The sequence below is a fragment of the Camelus ferus genome, chromosome 17 (genome assembly GCF_009834535.1).
Source record: "Camelus ferus isolate YT-003-E chromosome 17, BCGSAC_Cfer_1.0, whole genome shotgun sequence".
In the NCBI taxonomy this organism is placed as follows: Eukaryota; Metazoa; Chordata; class Mammalia; order Artiodactyla; family Camelidae; genus Camelus; species Camelus ferus.
Genome location: NC_045712.1, coordinates 19,487,051 through 19,507,228, shown reverse-complemented (window position 1 = coordinate 19,507,228; position 20,178 = coordinate 19,487,051). Strand labels below are relative to the sequence as shown.

At 35.1% G+C, this 20,178-nt stretch overlaps 1 protein-coding gene across 1 annotated transcript; it reads right to left on the bottom strand.

Moving 5' to 3' along the window:
- Positions 1 to 1,008: 1,008 nt before the first annotated feature.
- ARF4 (ADP ribosylation factor 4) lies at positions 1,009 to 17,717 on the bottom strand. Its single transcript, XM_032458245.1, has 6 exons — positions 17,315 to 17,717; positions 9,674 to 9,754; positions 9,107 to 9,216; positions 5,375 to 5,446; positions 3,595 to 3,720; positions 1,009 to 1,965 (listed from the first exon to the last, which is right to left on the bottom strand). Exons 1-6 carry the CDS (start codon positions 17,379 to 17,381, stop codon positions 1,879 to 1,881), a joined length of 543 nt encoding a protein of 180 aa, XP_032314136.1. The 5' UTR covers positions 17,382 to 17,717; the 3' UTR covers positions 1,009 to 1,878.
- Positions 17,718 to 20,178: the final 2,461 nt, after the last annotated feature.

The window sequence follows — 20,178 nt, the reverse complement described above, 5'->3', positions numbered from 1 at the left end:
CTTTGACTTACTTGGTTTAGTTTTTTAAATTAATACAACAGTGGTAAATTTAACTATGATCCTAACACTGAACCTACTGAAGTTTTACATCCCCTAGTTGAACCCTATAAAACCACACATACTATATATCCTTAGTTTTATCCAACAAGAAATAAGACCTTTCTTATTTGAAGAATTCATCCAGTGGGCTAGAAAAGTTGCACTTACATCAATTGGCACAAGTTAAGAACACACTTTACCCCAATTACCTGTTTGACAATCACCAACCACTTATTCTAATTTCCTTTCACTTGCTCCAGTATTTTTTTTTACAATTCAAAAATGTACATTATTTTACAAGTATGTATTTGGTTTTCAAAATAAGACTGCAATCCATAAATTTATCTGAATCTATACAAACCATTAATAACCATAAAAACGCCAGGTTTATAAAATACACAAAACATTATAGATAAAAACTAAGTTATTCATAACATCACCAAATTGAGTTCTTAATAACTTAATAGATGTAATTCATGAGGCATATACCTTTATTGCCTATAACAAAGAATTAGTTACATGCAGCATCCTGCAGAAGCTAGAAAGAAAAGTGAAGCAAAAAAGTGCTTGTGAACTTCGTTCTCTTACATAGGGGAGCTGCATCACTAACAGCCTATGTACTCTGCCATGTAAACGGTATGAATTTGTTTTTAAACTCATGTTAGCTGGGAAACAAACACCTGCATACATGCTTTGGGGGCAGTTTATTTTATTACAGCTTTTTACTCTAGGTCTGACTTTAGAAATGTACAGCATCAATAGTATTTTATCAAAGAAAACTAAATTTTTGAAGTGGCTCCACACTCTGTTATACATGATAGCAACCTGTATTTTATTTTATATTCAAACAATTACGAATCTCTCTGGGGTCTGTATGATTGTTCACAGTATGTAACATATGCAAATCAATTCTGCCAAATAAGAAAATCCATCTCAAACATCTTCAAGATTCAAGAAAAACACACACAATTACATTTTATCATTTTATTAGGAATAATTCCAAATGGGTTATGAAGAAAACTTATTCATTGAGTTTGATGAGTTTCCCAAAAACTCTTAATGAAGATATGTTCACCAATAAACAATAAAACATCAGCAGAACTATCATATATTGGGCAAAGAGTTAGGCTGATACCAAAAGCAACATGCAACATAAAAAAGATACAATATAAAGGAAGACAATCTGCTGGATATTAAAAATCATCTCAATATGAACTCTCTGCATCTAGCACAGAACTAACTGGCTATCAAATCCAAACCACACCAAGGTAAGCTTGACTGATGGAAGCTAGGAGTCAATAACGGGGGAAAATAAAAAGTTCCTCAGTGCAAGAGATCTGAATAGTGTTTTGGAGCATTTCCCTGGCTGGTACAAGCAGTATTAGAAAATCTTTTTGGCAAGGGAGAAAAATAAATACAAATGGAATGCTACATTTTTTAAATCAGCAGACTGTCCCAGGAATGATAAAGGTATCAGTAAAGTAGCAAGGGGATAACTTTAAAACATTATTTGTTGTGGGCTCAAAAAACATTCAGAATGGATTTATTTAAAGGTGTCAGAATAGCTATGTCCAGGCATTTAGGCTTAAGGGAAGTAAAATGAAAAGAGGATACTTTTTTCCCAAGTTAAGGAGAATTTCTTTAAAACCAAGCATATTGCTAAATAGCAACATTATACTTGGTAGATAATAATTGGCAACAAAATAAGTTTAAACGCTGTAATATTCCGCCCAAACCAGTCCCAGATACTGTTTAATAACCAAGATGCAAACTAATTTTGTTGTAACAAGCCTAGACCAATTCTATCAAACATGTCCTTGGTTAGATATCCAGTTTCATTTAACGTTTTGAAAGCTCATTTGACAGCCAATCAAGTCCCTCATACAGACCGGTTCCTTGTGTAGCACAAGTGGCTTGAACATACCACTGTAAAGAAAGGACAAGAAAACACTTGATTAACACAGGACTATGTATAACCAGTGTTTAAAATTTCTTACTCAGAAAATTATTTTCCAGGGCTATTATTTAGTCAGCAGGTACCATAAATGCATAGGGAAAAAAAGGAAACCAAAAATTAAGACATAAAACCAACAAAAGTTCTACATGTGTTCAAGTATTATATCTCACAAATGATTAATTTTATATTTAATGATCTCAGTATAGACTGGAACTGTTCTCTTACCTCTTGCTTCTCACAAAACTCCTCTCACATTTAAAGCTACTGCTACCCATTCATTATATTTAATCAACCATCTACTGATTCATCTGAAAAGAACATCCATGGGAAGATTAGTAACTATTAAACTACCCACCTGATCCTTACAACCCTCTCGTTTCCCATAAAATTAAGTTCAGAGTAGAAGAGGCAAAATTTTGAAAGAACAGGGATTGTTGATATTTTAGAGGCAAGCTTTTCAGGGAATTTCACTATCTTTAGTCATATGCACCCCCAAAAGTTCCACTCTTTAAAATGTTTATGAATCTTAACTTCAGTAACTGTGTGAAATGCCATGAAAAGTTACAAGTACCAAGAAAAAGACCTAGAAAGCAATTCAATTGCCTTAAAGGGATAGTTCATTAATTTTCTTTATTGACCAGTTTTATCTTGCCTTAGAATAAAGACCTTGCTTTAATGTAGCAAGGCCACTTCAAGTATACCATGCTGCCAATTATCATTTGAATACCAAAGACCCCAGTAACCTAGAAGGCTGAGAAAATGCACGAATTCATATCTTCACAGCATGGATAACTGGCATTATTTACAATTTATCTTATTTAAATTGGCCTGGGTCATCTTGAACAGTCTATACAGTTATTGCCATACCACATTATTTGCCTTGTTGACCAGCTAATGAAAACTACTATAAAGCACAAACCACAATAATAGTCTGTGTTATCTCTATATATAAAACAGTACACTGTGTTTTTCCAATATTTAAATCACTGATCTAAAATGATAAGCTACTGGAGAGTTTATAATTTTAAATTCCAAACTTGTAATATCATAATTAAAGGTTCCTCCACAACCTTTTGGTGTTAAAATGCAAACTAACAGTTCAAAATACTATCTAAAATATAGCTGCTAAATTATTGGAGTTTTAATAAAACCAAATTACAAAGTATTTGCTGCAGAGCTATTTAAAAGACATAAAATTTAAATTAAGAGTATCAATAATCTTTAGATATTACAATTTGCATACAGTACAGTTTTCCACATCTTTATTAATACTAACCATTTTGAGGATAAAGTTAAGAAAAGTCAAATGAAACAGATTTAAAACCTTTGGCTCCTTAGAGGATATATAATAAAAAGTTACTAAAGGGAGATGATATCAACATGATTTAAAGTAAAAGTGAACACAATATTTAAAATGGTTTGAAATAAAGCCTAAAAGAGCTCGTTTGTATAAACAATTTTTAAGATAATATGCTCATTATCTGTTTCAAAAGAGACAATTAGCTAATAATGTTTAAACTAAATACTAGCTTAAACATTTATCCTAATAATTTTAATAGTCAGGAAGTTAATATGAATATGAATCTCCAAATACTTACTGTTCTGTTACGGAGAGACTGAAGACCTAATTTATCTGTCATTTCACTAATGGCCATAGCATTTGGCAAATCCTGTTTGTTTGCAAAAAGCAGCAACACCGCATCTCGCAACTCATCTTCCTGAAGCTGAAAATAAAAGCTAAGACATTAACCACCAAACTGGAATCTAATTATTGTAACAAACTAGGTAAAACACTGTGTTTGTGTGTATAAAAAACATTTATTCAACATTAACACATCAAACATTAAACCAATTTCTCTAAGCCAAGTTCAGGTACACTTACAACTTAAATCATATCCTAAAGTTTTGAAGTCCCAGGCAAATAATCATATGCCTTTAAGTAAAGCAAAACTGTTTTCCAAGCCAATCATCCCACATTCCATTGAAGTAAACCATTCATTCAGCCATCATGAACATCCATGGAGGGTCAGGATTGGCAAGGACAAGAAATGCATATGGGAATAAAACATTTATGGCAGGCTCTTATGGTACTCAGTAGTAAAAGTATTTAGATGATGACTCTTTTTAGACTTTTATCCTTTCCAGCCAGGTGGACTGAACAACAATGGGAAAACAATATAGTGATTAAGGCATTAGCAGTACCATGAAAAACACAAAAATAATACCAAGAGCAGGAACTGGTAGGAATAAAATACTGATACATGATACAACATGGCTGAACTTTGGAAACTTATGCTAAGTGAAAAGTGACAAAAAGTAAAAAAGGTAACAGAAGACTACAGAGTGCATGATTCCAATTAAACGAATGTACAGAACAGGCAAGTGCAGAGACAGAAAGCAGATTAGTGGCTGTCAGGACTGGGGGTGGCATGGTAGTGGAGTAAGGGGAAAGAATGGTGACTAAATGCCAATAGTTAGAGGATTTCTTTTTGGAGGTGATGAAAATGTTCTAAAATTCGATTGTGGTAACGAGTGTACAATTTTGTCTACTAAAAACCATTGACCTGTACATTTCAAATGAATAAGAAGTTATGGTATGTGAATTATATCTCAATAAGGCTGCTGACAAAAAATAAAAGGGACAAAAAATCCAATTACATATATACTGGCACAATGGTTTTACAAACTACACTCTGTCTTAGAAGCAATGAATAAGAATATTTCACTTCAGTAAATATTTTGCAGCTACAAATCTGAAACCATAACAAGGTTCCTCTAGCAAGTTCCTCAACAACTCCACCTCCTCAGGATTTTTCACAATATAAATGTATGATAACATTAATCCAATACATGACAATGCCAATATGCCACGATCAACCAAAATGCAACAACCCTTAGGAGTAACTTTTTATCATGGTTGCTATTACAAAACATTTTGAAGTATGTATCATAGGTACAGTATAGAGAAAACTGAATTCAATAAACTTTGGACCAAGGGATTTGAACCAGAATTCCTAGGTCACAAAATCTTCAAAACTACAGATTTTATATCTAAAAAATAAAGGACTGGGCTAAAGTAGATATCCTCAATGAGAGAGATGCATCAAAATCACCCATGGAGCATTCTACAAACAAACTGGGCCTCCCCCTCAACTTACTAAAGTAGCTACTCTACCATGAATTTTTTTTAAAAAGTTCTATAGGAGACTTTTATGTGCAGTCTTAAGAACCTATGATGACAGTTCAGGGTTCTTTCTAGCTCTAAAAATCTCATTTCTATAATCAAATTACAGCTAAAATGTACCAACCACTAATACCATCCCACTGTCACCCAGAAAAACACATCTTGGAATTGACAAATTTTAAAAACATTCTCACCATTTTCTGCAGCTCTTCTGCTCCTTCCTGAATTCTTTCACGATCATTGCTATCTACCACAAAAATAAGACCCTGGAGAAAAATTGTTTAAATAAATTTTAACAGTTAAATTTAAAGCACACACTAAATATGAAACCTAAGTATAGGCAGCAGAACCATATCGAGAATTAAAGGTTAGGAAGAAAAAGTCTTATTTAAAAAAGAAAAGAAAAAAACAATGCTCTAAAAACTAAAAATGGATTTTAGCACTATTTGTGATTTTAACTTATCAATGTATTTCAAAAGAAAAAAATCTTACTCTTAACAACTGGTCACTTTTCTCTACACAAAGAAGAATAAATTTTATCTCTTTTCCGTATCCTCACACTTACGTACAAGTAATCAGAAGTAACAAAATGGCCACAAAAGGAAAAAGAACAACCCAAAGATCACAAAGATTCATGAATTTACCAGCTGAATTAGTTTATTCAAAGGTACGCACAAAACGTAAATTAAAAGAGGAGGAAGAGGCAGTGTTTTCATATGCTTCATCAGGAAGAGGGCCTTGCTCCAGAATGTTGCCTGCCAACTGCAGAATCAGGGGAAGGAAGACTTTTGCAAAGTATACCAAGAAAAATTCAAGGTTGACTTGATCAAATAAAAAATTTTCAACCAAAAGGAAACTAAATAACCATTTTTAAAGATACTCAAATATTAGAAATCTATACTACAAAAGAAATGGAATTGGAAAGCAATTACTTGAATTAAGACTTTTCAAAAAAGTTTCAGAAGGAAAAGTGTAAATTGTCAACTGGAAAGAGAGGTGAGGTTAATTTTATAGATTTGTTAAAATCTATTTTTATTACACTGAAGTGATTACTTTAAATATCCTTCTCCCCACAACCCAGACCCCTAAAGTATTTTTAATCATTTGTCACTTTATCACAGACTGTCTTGAGCTACTACTTATTTAAGTAACCAGATCAAATCCACTAGGGGATTTAATCCCTCAGTATTACCATAATATTGAGCTTGCCAGGGCACATAAGAATTATTTTAAGTTGTAGTCATTAAACGACAATTTCTTTTGGTCTAGCAAATTTCAAACCCATTTCCTTTATCTCTGCTGCAATCATTTTAAACATCCTGTCCTTTGAAAAACATTCTGGTGCTTTGAGAGCCAATATGGCATAGTGGATATATACCAAATTCAAATCTCAGTACTACTTAACAGTCATATAAACTACCTAATCCTTGACCATTCCTCCTCTTCTGTAAAATACCACCAACTCTATAAGCCTATTAAAGATTCAATGTAATCATAGAGGTATAAAAGAATCTAGCATTGTAGTTGGCATATCACAGGTATTTAGTAAATGTCTCCTCTTTTCCCTTCTATTCAAAAAGTTACTCCTTTTTACAACTTATATTCTCTAGAAGAGGTAACACCTCTAAAAGGGATCTAATTTTATCTGACCACTAACAATCCATTTTTATTCTGTCTTAAAATGTAAATAACACTCTCAGTCCCAAAGTAACATTATTGAGAGGGAAGATTATTTCAGGAATAAATTCTAAGTTATTCACTTCCTGGGACAGCACAGAATCAAGAGTAGGAAAGCTAGGACTCTAAAGATAAGCCTGGCTTCTTTAAGAAAAGATTACTTAAAAGGCCAAATACTGATTTATTTAGAACAGGAAAATTACCTTAATTACATGAGTGAAGAGGAATTTACTACAATAAACACTGCACCCTGGATTGTTAATAAAAGTTAGAAGCATGGTTAAATGGCAATAATTAAGTTTCCTTTAAATTTTATAGCTAAAAAACTGATCAGGAATGCTGGAAAAGAGAGCTTTAAAAGCTTGGCTATGATTACATCAGGTAACAACGTTTTCTTCAGCAGCTTTAAGGTCCTACGAGAAGAACGTGGACCTTTGATTTTAAAGTAATCCAAAAATAGGAATTTGGATTAGCCAGGAATAGGTCTAACCACAAATTAAGAACTGAAAGTAAATGACTAAACAAGTCTAATGATAAGACCAGGGTTACTCTTGGTTAAGAAGGCTTGGGATTAGCAAAGTTTTACTGCATGCCTAAATTTATTTCAAAAGCATGTTCCCTAAATGAAATGCCTACTTACTCTAAAATAATCCAAAAGGTGAAGTATATTAAAAAAAGAGTACCAATTAAACAATACTGACCATATCCTAATAACTGAAGTTGGGTAATAGATATATGGGAGTTTGTTGTGATATTCTCTCTACTTTTGCATAATTTGAAATTTTCCATAATAAACTTTTTAAAAGCATATAACTCAATCAAAACATTTTTTCTAACCACAGCTATGTTCATGCACAGAAACATTTTAATTTTTAAATTAAAAAGTATGCCATTACTTAACACAATATGCTATTTAAACCTGGTAGTTCCAGCCACTCATGTAGGGTATTCACCGCTGCCTGGTGACAATAAACTCACTTGTATACAATATTATAAGAGCGCGACACCATGAATGGCATCTGCACATCTTAAATCCTAAGAAGTGCTTGTAATATCATACATTACGTAAAAAAATTTTATCAATGCCAGTAATAAAAACTGATGAGGAACACTTTATGTAGTACAAAACACCACAGTTCGGACCAGGTTAAATAGAAATGCAGAACAGGAACCAGCTCTCCAGTCTTAAGTAGTCATTCCAAACTTCAGTTTCCACATATATAAGAGTCAGACTAGAGCAGTGATTCTCAAGGAGCAATTTTGTCCCCCAGAATATATTCTGCAATATATGGAGACATTTTTGGTTGTTGCAACTAGTTGGGTTGGGAGGATTGTTACTGCCAACTAATGGGTAGAGGTTAAGGCTGCTGCTAAGCATCCTGCAATGCAAAGGAAAGCCCTCCCCTCACCCAACAACAAAGATTTAACCAGCCTGAAATGTCAACACTAGAGCCTTGCTATTCAGTCAGGTCCCAAATGAGCAGCATCAGCTCCTCCACCTAAGGACTTTCTAGAAATTCAGAATCTCAGGCCTTACTCAGCCAGGACCTACTGAATTGATCCATATTTTAATACACACCCAGGTGATTCATATGCACATTAAAGTTTAAGAAACACTACTGATGGCTAGTTTTATCCCCAGAGACTCTGAATCAAGTGGTCTGGGGTTATGATCAGAGCTTTGGGATTTTTAAAGCTCCCCAGGTGATTCTAAAGTGCAGCCAAATTTAAAAATTCCTGCTCTACAGATCACTAAGGTCTCTACCATGCTAGTATTACATATACATTATATGATAATATAAAAATGCCTTACAAATCATCAGAGCAAATCTACCTTAATATATTTTTTCCTAATGTATTTAAATAAACACTTAACTGAGCTAAATGAAGGACTATTAATTGTATTACATTTATTAAAAACTACAATAGAAAGTTATACAGATCTTACTTTCTAAACTAAAAATGAAACCAACAGAACTACTGATGAGACATCTAATTCAATCTTGAAAAACACCCAATCTTCCAAAATATTACTATGATAACTATGTAACTCTTCCACCCCAGGTAATTTTGTCTATAAAGACATGAGTGAGAGAGAGTTCACTGAAGAATATGGAAGCAGTGATAAGAAGAATGCCAACTCATACAGTAAACATCAATATCCAAGTAAACAGTAGATATTAACATAAACTTTAGGGCATGAAATATGTAAGGAAAAGTTACAAAAACATATAGCATTCCTTACTTACCTGGGTGTTCTGGAAGTAATGCCTCCAGAGAGGCCTAATTTTATCTTGACCACCAACATCCCATACTGTGAAACAAATGTTCTTATATTCTACTGTTTCCACATTAAAACCTACAGAGGGAGAAGAAAAAAAAGACCATCGTGTCATTCAGAAAATAAACCTCTTTATTGTGGAATTCTCCCAGAATTGCTTTTTTAAAGCCCTAACAGTAACAAATTTAAAAACTTAAAGACGATTACAATAATGGATATATGTGATTTTATATTTGTCCAAATCCATTTAGGATATACAATACCAAGAGTGAGCCCTAAGGTATACGGACTTTAGGTGATTATGAAGTGTAAATGTAGGTTCATCAACTGAGTGATGTTGATCATGGAGGAGGCTATACATGTGTGGGGTGAAAGGGTGTATCTGAAATCTCTGTAGTTTCCATTTTTCTGTGAACCAAAAACTACTCTAAAGAAATTAAGTTGTAAAGAAAAAAACATTTTAAAAATTAAACTGTATTCTATTTCACCATGTAATACATTATTATGATATAAAGTCATCGGGAAACTTTCTTACCAATAGTAGGAATGGTGGTGACTATTTCCCCTAACTTCAGTTTATACAGAATGGTCGTCTTGCCAGCAGCATCCAATCCAACTAGAAAAAGATATTACAAATTTTAAATCTAGACCAAAAGCACATACTAAGAAACAATTTTAAAAGAGGTTTTTAGTTTGAAAGCAAAAGTTGACCGGTAAAGGCACAAATGAGTTAGAAATGAAATCACCTCATTTATGATTCCCAAAGGCAACACTTTCTACTGAAAGCCTTTCCATTTTTCTTTGTAGACCTAGAGACACAGCATGGAGTATCTGGCTCACTCAGGTTCTAATCTCTAAATCTGCTCTGCCACAAAATAGCTGACTGCCTTTAGGCAAATCACTTTAGGAAACTGAGGCCAGAGAAATTAGCTATAAAATAAGGGGACCAGATCTAAGATGTCTTCCAATTCAAGTCCTTATTAAGTCTATGAACCTACTATCATTTCTGAAAACACAAATTAGAAGTTGAATCAGAGAAAACATATTAAGAATAAAGAATTATCTTTAAGATTCATAAACTCAATCTCCTTTTATATAACAAGTAAATTGCAGGTAATATACTTGATGTTAGGGGAAAAAAATATATAACTGTGCCTTTCTCTCCTTAAATTATAATAAAGGAAGATGAGACCAATTTTACCCCTACCTAAATCCATTTCAACATCAAATGTACAGAAATGAGAATAAAAGACTGGTTAATTTAGGCTGTAAAAATGGTCCTATCATATTCATAACCAACATAAGTAATGCCTAAATTCTTAAAATAATTCCTCTGAGGCAGGCAGATATAAGTAAGGAGGTATGTGCTTGCTTCTGAAAAACATCCATACTAGAACAAGAAGGTACACCTCCTTTATTATAGTGATAGTGAAAAGCCAATTAAATTGTTTGGGCGGGGGGGGTTTAATTTATTTGTTTGTTTGTTTGATAGAGGTACTGGGGACTGAACCCAGGACCTCATGCATGCTAGGCATGCACTCTACGATTGAGCTACATTCTCCCCTCCAAATGCTTATTTTAAGTACGAATCTCTCAAAACCTATATATTCCACATTGTTTGCTAAAGCCTTCATAAATGGAAAGTCACTATCTAATTATCTACTGAATGTATTATTGTTCTAAGGATATCACATTTGGTCACCTAGATTTATGCTGTCACAGATTTTGAAATCAATTCAACTGAGTATTTAAACAAGGAGTTTTTAAAAAAAATATTTAAATCAAAGCATGACTTAGCACATGAGACCCACGCTATAAAGTTGGGGAAAAAAAAACATAATCACCTCACTTATCTAACTTACATTTCTGAGCAAGCAAGTTTAAGTTTTATCAGTTAGTCCAAAACAGAACCAAAGTCTACAGTAGGCTATTCAGACTCCTACCCATATAACAATCCTTTCTGCTCTGTACCCTACAAAGGGTAGCTTTAAGATCTCTCTGGAGACCCAGGTATTTTATGCCTTATTCCTGAATCCTCTAATCAAACTCTACTCCTCACTTCTTCATACTGCAACTGTTTATTCTGTCCCAAATACTATGACACTTACTAGTCAGACTGAGCAGACCACTCTAAGCCCTGACTCATGGGCATAAGAAAACCCAACTGTTAAAAGGAACTGTTTTTTTAAGTATAGAACAGTATCAAAAAGATTAGAAAACATAATTCTAAAAAATACACAAAGAAACAAAAGCAGCTATCTAAGAGTTTGGTGTCTTCAATAAAAATACAGAGAATGAGGGGGAGAACAATACGATCTTTTCATTGTTTGAAATAGGTAAGTCTCTTGAGAGCCTAAGTTCTCTTCAGGTGATTTTGATCAAATTTTTGAAATTCACAAAATTCACCTTAAACTAAGTCTAAATACAATTATGCCCCAGTCAGAACTGAAACTGAAATGCTACTTAGAAAAAGCACTTGGGTTAAGTTTTGAGAACTATGGCATACACCAGTCCTCACCAGTGGTCCAAATGGACCTCACGCTGCAATTTAAAGACAATGGAAATCCAAAAATATTGATAAGGAATGGAAGAAATCCAGGAAAAATCATGATTATATAACTATCTTAAGTTATATAAAAGCATGCAGGTAATCCCACTTTAATTCAAAGTTTTAGACCTGCTTGTATGCATAATTTTCTTCTACTCTATTCTATTAGAATTTTTATACACAATAAACATGTGTTGCTGCCATTAAGAAGAAAAAATTTCCCAAGTAACATTTCCTTTATTTAAAAATGTTAGACTGGTGGAGACCCATTAAGAAGATAACTGCTTAAGAGCCTTGATATTTTAAATACTTAATTTCACTGGAGAAAAAGGAAGTATTTACAAAAATAATATAACCATAAAGTTTTTTAAGCATCCATAAGTTACTTTTAAAAATTTAAAACAACGGTTAAATGGCTTACAGCCACATACAAGTTTCTAAAGTCACAAAGGTATTTTTTAAGTTGCACCCAAAATACTGCTGTATAAATACAAATCATAAGTTTTTCTTTAAAAAAGTATTTCTATTGTGAGATCTAAGATACACAAATTAATGCATACCATCACTTAAAACTCCTTATATAGTTCTTTACTCAAAAACATGTTAGTCTAACAATTTTGTGCCACTTTAGCGATTTCTTAAGTATGTATTTCCTTAATGTTGCAATATTTGGTAATGAGATTTCTCCACAAAATGAAACTACAGCCAACTCTCAACTAGCCAAGATAAGACTCTAATCTGTACAGTCCAGTTATGTCCTCCCTCCCTTCCACCCCATAAACAAGTCACTGTTTTGAAAGATATACTGGAATTACTTGTTCTCCTTAACTGGACCTGCACTTTGACCAAAGTGTTAAAAGCAGTAAAACTTCTCCAAAAATCTTTGCCAACCCTTAAAAAGTATGCCTCCCAAATTATGGCAGCAAGAAATTCTTGTATTTTAAGTTTAAAAAGCTAGATTGCAATTATCTAAACTTGGAAAAAAACAACAAATGCAGAAAAGAAAAAGACTGACTGAAAAAAAGTATATTTTCAGGGGATAAAGTTTCAGATAGGATATTTTTCTTCATGTTTTCATTTATCTTTCGAATTTTCTACAAGGAAGCTTGAAATACAACTTCATAATAATTTTTAAATAATTTAAAATTGAGTGCTTACTGTGTTCCACACACAATATCAGATGATTCCTTACATTTTGTAATTTAATCCTCACAATAATTCTCCATTTCTCAGATGCAAAAATCTGAGGTTCAGAAATATCCCCAGAATCACAGGAGTAGCAGAACAGGTATTAAAATCCTAGTTCTTTTAGAGAAATTAAATCCTTCATACAAAGCTGTGGGAATGTAAAATGGTATATCTGCTTTGAAAAAGTCTGTCAGTTCTTCAATGTTAAACATAGTTAACAATGAGCCAACAATGTCATTCCTAGGTTATTTATCCAAGAGAATTACATACAGCCACACAAAACCTTATTCATGAATGTTCACAGCAGCATAATGCATAAAAGTCAAAAAGTGGAAACAACCACATTTCCATCAACTGATGAATAACAAATAAAAGTGGTATATCCATACAATGGAATTACTATTCAGCCATAAAAAGGAATAAAGTACTGATACAAGCTATAAATAATATGGATGAACCTTGAAATCACTAAGTGAAAGAAGCTAGACATTAAAGGTCACATATTGCACAACTCCATCATATGAAATATCATGAATAGAAGCCCAAAGAAACAGAAAGCAGAAAAGCGGTTGCAAGATGGAGAGGTGAGAAGCGGAGTGACTGATAATGTATGTGGGGTTTCTTTCTAGGCTGACGAAAATACTCTAGAATTAAGACAGTGGTAATAACACAACTTTGTGAATATACTAAAAACGACTGAATTGTACACTTTAAAGGAATGAATCTTAAGTGAATTACATCTCAATTTTTTTTAATTTAAAAAAAAAGAACTCTAGGTCTGATACCAGAGCTCTCTAACAGTATTTATATATTGCCATCCTGCCCTTAGGTTTTTCTTGTTGGACACACAGTATCTTAATATCTAATTCCTCAGAGATTGACCATCAGAACTGAAACTGAGGCTACCAGGTATACAGAAAATTCTAATGAGCTGGGGTTTTGCTTCTATCCAGCAGATTAGCAGCAAATTATCAATCTGGTAATCATATTTTGTAATAAATAATGCAAGAGGGTGCACCTAAGGATGGCTGTATCAACATCTAGTGGCATGAAGCTAAGGATTTTTCCCTTTTCTATTGTTTCCCCAAATCACAAAACTAATTAGAAGAAACCTCCCCCTAAAAAAAAAAAATTAAAGGCTGGCAATTATGTTTTTAATTAACGACCAGAGAAAATGCTCATAATAAAATAAATTAAATACAACACAAAGCCATAGATCACAACTACAATTTCAGGGGAACTAAACCTCCTCTTAAAGTTTGAGAGTAAACATAACAAATACTAATAACAGTGTAATGGTGGAATTGTGATTATCACTTAATTCTTTTTCATGTTCTCTAACTTTAACAAAAATGACATTATTTTTAGATCAGAACCAAAAATTTTAAATTACATAATAAATATATTTATAAAAAATGCTCGGGAAAAGTATGAAACACCACTCACTTAAAATGTTGCTAGTATTTCTCAAATTGGACAAACAAAGGATCTTTCCTCCTGAACCTCTCTGGTCCCCAAAAGCCACAGTCACATGTAAGACAACACAAAACTATACTAGCATTAGCAATCTTCTAGAAAGCAACATTTTTTCAGCTTTTCAACACAAAGATCTTGCAACGAGCAGAATTAATAATCCTTCTAGAGAACATATTAATGTTTTCAAATATAAACAAAATTTGGGGAGTCATTCACCAAAATTACATCTTATAATGGATCAAAATATGGAGGTCAGACTTAAACAGGATAATGAAGGGCTACATGAGAAATCTAGGGTGGAAACTGGTTGTCTTTGAATTTAAGCTCAAAAATATCAGTCACAAGAATGATTTCTCCTTTAAAAAAAAAGCTACACAATTTTCTGCCAATCTACAGTTTAAATGTTAAATTTGATACATTTTTATGACATTTAATTTTCAAATTAGTTAACCACAAGCTGTAACTTCAAACACCTTTTGAAATTACTTGAACTTTTGGGAGAGTGTGTGTAGTAATAAAATTTAAAACTTCTCTACAGTAATGTGGCAAACCAGATTCATTAGCTTATTGCTATCTTTCAATGATGCTTTAAAATGATAAAACTCTGAAAAAGTCACTGATTCAAGAAGGCATGAATTTTATCTAAGCCATATTTTAAAAAAGGAAGAACACAGGTCTGAAAACATTAATATGGAAAAAACAATCATTAACTGGTAATTCTAATACTTGGATAGGGGCAGACACATTAAGAGTGACCTAATATGATAAATAACAAGGATCTACTGTACAGCACAGGAAACTATATTCAATATCTTGCAATAACATATAATAGAAAAGAATCTGAAACAGAGTACATGTTTTTATATATATGTATGTATAACTGAATCCCTATGCTGTACACCTGAAACACTGTAAATCAACTATACTTCAATAAAAAAATAAAAATTAAAAAGAGTAATTATGCCATGACTCATAAAGCCAGACACAAAAATCTAAGAATTATCAAACTTCCAAAATCACCTATTTCACTATCCACATACATACCATGTTTATACTTCTTTTCATGACTTACCATAAAAGTTGGCCTTGTGACTTAAGTGTTTTTAATCAAGGAAACCTAAGCATCTCAAATTAAAATGCAAAACAAGAACAGCAAATCTGAGTAATGAAACATTTAACATGAAAGAATAATTTCAAATCATGACTTCTATTCCCTGCACAAATGCACGAAGTTAAATACTTTTCTTTTTCCATTTTCTTTCAATCATTTTTGTTTAGGGAAGAGAGGAAAGAAATGCTCCCCTAATAAATAGTAAATACAGGAAAGTGCTTATAGCATAATTCTACCTTTCTTCTCCCTCTGAAACTTAGCCATCACAAAAGACCAAGGAAATGAAAAACAGCAATAAATTTACAATAAATCTTAAGTAAAATACAGCCTATTACATTTCAAATACAACACACTACATTTCCAGGAACAGAACCACGTACTAATTAATCTTTTTAAGGAACAGGCTGGATATTCTTATTACAGTCCAAAGTTCTCCCACTGACTTCAGATCCTTTTTCAGACTGTCAATTTTCAGCCACTTTTAAAGCTTAAATAATATGCCTACCCTCCTAAAATAACTCTTTTTCATAAATAAATCTGATAAGCTATGAAAGAGAAAACACTTTTATCTATCTTTGTGAATGAGTCATTAACAATTGTTCCATGAACAATGAAGAAGCTGGAATAAGAAAAAAGAATCAGATGTACACAACCTTAATTTTCATACACCTTGAAATATTATTGAACCTTGCTAGGGAAAATTTTCAAACAAAACCTCCCCCACCCCCTTCTATGGAAAACAAGCTAATGAACTAAGTTTCAATGTTTAAAGTTAGAGGGGCTCCTTTTAGCATTATTCGGGTCCACGGAGCTGTGATGTAGAGACTACTCACAGTACTAAGGGGGAGGGGCTGCTTACATCACTCAAGTGACAAGCTCCTTCTTCAGCAGAGCTAAAAACCGACCCTAAAAAGTAATTTTTAAAAAGCCCATTTTCCATAAGAACTTCTTTTTAAAAATACCTTTGTAATTACTATTTAACAAGGCTACCCTACAATTTAGCGTCATGCTGTTCACTTACTGAAAATCTGTTACCGGCTTAAAAAAAATTAGTTTCTAAGGTTGTTTGTTGTTGGGTTTTTTCCCCACTAAACCTTAGCCAGCTGGATAAAAATTACGTAGTTTGAAAACCAAAGAGAGTAAATCTAGTATATTCAGTCCTTAAGAGTGACCAAAAGAAACATGCATGAAAAACTCAATTTTCAGGGATATTAATAGGGAAGAGAAAAAAATACGAAGCGGCACCCAAAGCGAAGTAAGTTTAGCGAAGTGAGCGCAGAGGACTCCGGACTCCACGGAAACCTTGGGTGCTCCCTTGCCACTGTACTGGGCCTGGTCACTTCCTGCCCCGGCCGGCTCCGGGATCTCGGCGACCGCTCGTACACGTACCATTGGAGTGTGCAGTGTGTGTACACAGGGCGGAAAGGAGGAGGAGGAAGGCTGGAGTCGCTCTGCCTCGCTCCCGACCGCTGCCCACACCCGGGGAAGAGGGAAGCCGGACTGCACGCTCAGAATGGGCCTCGCCAGTGTCTTCCGGGCTTTGAGAGATCCCAGAATTCGCCACCTTCACATCTCCGCCCAATTTTGTGGGGCTTTCAATAAGCTCATGCAGAAAAAGCCAAACCGAGGAGGAAACCTTGCCCGCGGCCCGGTTCCACCCTCTTCGACAGATCTGGGGCGACTGCCCACCCTTCGCCCCATTGTTCCCCCTTAAGAATTCCTCCCGACCCCCAGCCTGCAGCCCCTCCCCCACCACAGCGGAATGGGGAAAAAACAGGCCCCGAGGCCGCCGCAAGCGTGGAGACCCGACCGCTCCAGCGAGGCCTGGCCTCGTCTCTCGGTCCTTCACTCACCCATCAAAATGCGCATCTGCTTCTTGCCGAACAAGCGGGAGAAGAGGGAGGAGATAGTGAGGCCCATGGCGGTAGTGGCACTTGCGATGGGCAGGAACAGAAGGGGTTTGGGGCGGTCCCGGGCCTTCTCCTTTCACGCTCCCGGCAAACTCGGCGACGGAAAAGGAGCTGAAGAAGAAAGAGGGCGGTAGGGGCGGCTCGCTATCTGGAGTGTCGGACGAAGCTCCGAGACAGGAATTAGCGGGGCGAGGACCTGCTCCACGACTGGCGGGGTAGCTCCAGCTCTGGCGTTAAGTCTTCGCCTGTGCCACGTCACGCGGCAGCCGCGGCGACTCTGGCAGCGGCCCGGCCCCTCCAACGCGGACAGAATCGCGTCACCGCCGCCCCATCCCCCTGCGCTTCCGGTGCTGTCCGAACCACTGCGCCTGCGCACGAAAGGGATTGGCCACTTTAGCTGACGTGCGCCTCTGGCTAGCGTCACCCCCCAACCCCGGACGTGGCTCCTGGAGCTGGGCGAGGCCAGTTAGGCCTTGTGTACGGACACAGCCCACAATGCCTCGCTTCGTCACCTCCAATCAGATTCAAGGAGAGACGCTTCCGCCCAAAGAAATGCATACTGGAGGTTGCAGTCCTTGCTCTCTCAAAAGCGGGCTGTGCATTATGGGTGAGGTAGTGAACCTCCGTTCGTTCCGCCCTTTGGGCGTCCTCTCCCACTCAACGCGCTTTGGGGATTTCCTGGTCCCACCAAGGTACACGTTTCACCTACAGGCCCTAATGGAGGGGTGAAGACGGGCCCTGGTTTCACAGGAGATAAGTTGTTGAAAGCCGATACGCAGACGAAGAGGCTGTTAGCAACCCGTTATGAAGCTAGACCAAAACGCTTCAACCCCTTTCTGCCACCCTTCCAACGCCAGGCCATCCTGAAGATCCCTAATCTTCTGTCAAGACGGGAAAGCTCAGAGACATTTTCATCGACTATTGCAGTTTTTAAAGAGAGGCCAACGAGGAAGGCTTGTTTTTCTTTTCTCTTCAGAAGCTTGGAAGATTTAGTCCCTGTGTTGAGGAAGTGGAAAGCCTCCTCACTTCAAAAATATTTATGATATTCATGTTCCTTATTACAAAATAAGGTATACATCTTGTTTTTTAAAAATGTATAAAAAATTAAGTTCCTCACAAGCTTCCCCACCTCCCACGTATTTCCTCCATATTGTTGTAGTTTAGGATTAGAATGTAACTCCCTTGGAAAATACATTCTTGACCATCTGACAATAAATTACTCAGGCTCAAAAAGTCATAACTGGTCTTCATAGTTATAATTTCCCATGTAATATTAACTGTTTACAACCCTGTTCCCCTGTCCCACTTGTCTGAGAAAGCTAAAAGGGCCAGACTACTCCATTTTCACATTAGTTGTATTCACTGGACTTGGCAAACCATGATACTCAAATATGGTGGAATGATAGAGGGATAGCCGAATAGCATATGGTATATGCATTCTATGGAATACTCTCAGGAGTTAGAATGATGTAGAACTATAAATTCTAATGAAAAGATACCCAATATACAGTTACTGGAAAAAGCCAAATAATGACTAAGTATTGTAAAGTAATATAAAAATGTAGATTTCCCCTGGGTAGTGTGTGTGTGTGTGTGTGTGTGTGTGTATAAAGGTGAACAAGAACTTTGAAGTACAATCTGCAGTAGTGATAGTGGTCACCTGGCTTACCTGTGTAGAGAGAGAGCACCTTCCCAGAGAGGGAGGGAACCTCTGGGGTGGTAGTCAAAAGAGAGCTTTATCTATACTTTTAAAAATCTGCTTTATTGAGATATGCATGCAATAAAATTCACCAATTTTAAGTGTACAATTTTATGAATTTTAACATGTATACTTAGTGAATACCATAACCATGATATTTATCATTTCTATTAACCCAAAAAGTTCTGTCATACTCCTTTGTAATCCTCTTCCCTCACTTTAAGATCCTGGCCAGTCATTGATGTGCTGTCACTATAGATTTGCCTTTCCAAAATTTCATGTAAATGGAATCATACAGTGTGTAGTCAGTTTTTTGTGTGTGTCCTCTTTCTCCTAGTGTAATGATTTTGAGATTCATCCATTTATAGCATGTATGAATACTTTGTTCTTTTTCATTGCTGAGTAATATTCCATTGTATGGCTATACCACAGTTTCTTTATCCATTCACCAATTGATGGCTCATTTGGGTTGTTTAAAGTTTGGGGATTTTATGAATAAAACTGTTTGAACATTTGAGTACAAGTGTTTATGGATGTATATGAATTTATGTTTATAAGATGAATTTATTCATGTACTACTTATGTAATTTTAAAAATAATCTTAATTTGATGAATAAATTCACCACTGTTGAACACTTAATCTTCCAGATTTTCCTCTCTGAAATACTAACAACTCTATATAAATGTTAATGGGATTTCATACTGCTAAGCAACTCCTTTTTTAATTTAATAATATACTGTGGCAATTTTTAAATATCATTACTTATAGATTTAATTCATTCTTTTTTAAGGGCTGCATTTCATTGTATACATGTAAGGTAACTTATTTAACTGATCTATCAAATTGTAAAACATGCATTTCTTTGATCAAAACTCCACTTTCAGTCATTTCTGGTAAAAAATTTCCCTCAAGTTTCCTATGTTACACTTGTAACATGTTCAGTGTTCATTACAGCATCATAATGGATAAAACTGGAAACATCAGTTTCTTAAAAAAAATATTTAAATCCCCCTTTGTGTCTTTTCCTCATGATTACTAGCCCAGATATTCCAGTTTTGGTTTTGCTTTGCTACAGTTTGGTAAATTAAGAGAGTTATTAGGCCCGTT

Coding starts and splice junctions, on each gene's coding strand:
- ARF4 (XM_032458245.1), bottom strand. CDS start 17,381: ATGGGCCTCACTATCTCCTCCCTCTTCTCCCGCTTGTTCGGCAAGAAG. Junction 9,217..9,673: donor CACCACCATTCCTACTATTG/GTAAGAAAGTTT, acceptor CTCCCTCTGTAG/GTTTTAATGTGGAAACAGTA. Junction 3,721..5,374: donor CAGAAGAGCTGCAGAAAATG/GTGAGAATGTTT, acceptor TTTTATTTTCAG/CTTCAGGAAGATGAGTTGCG.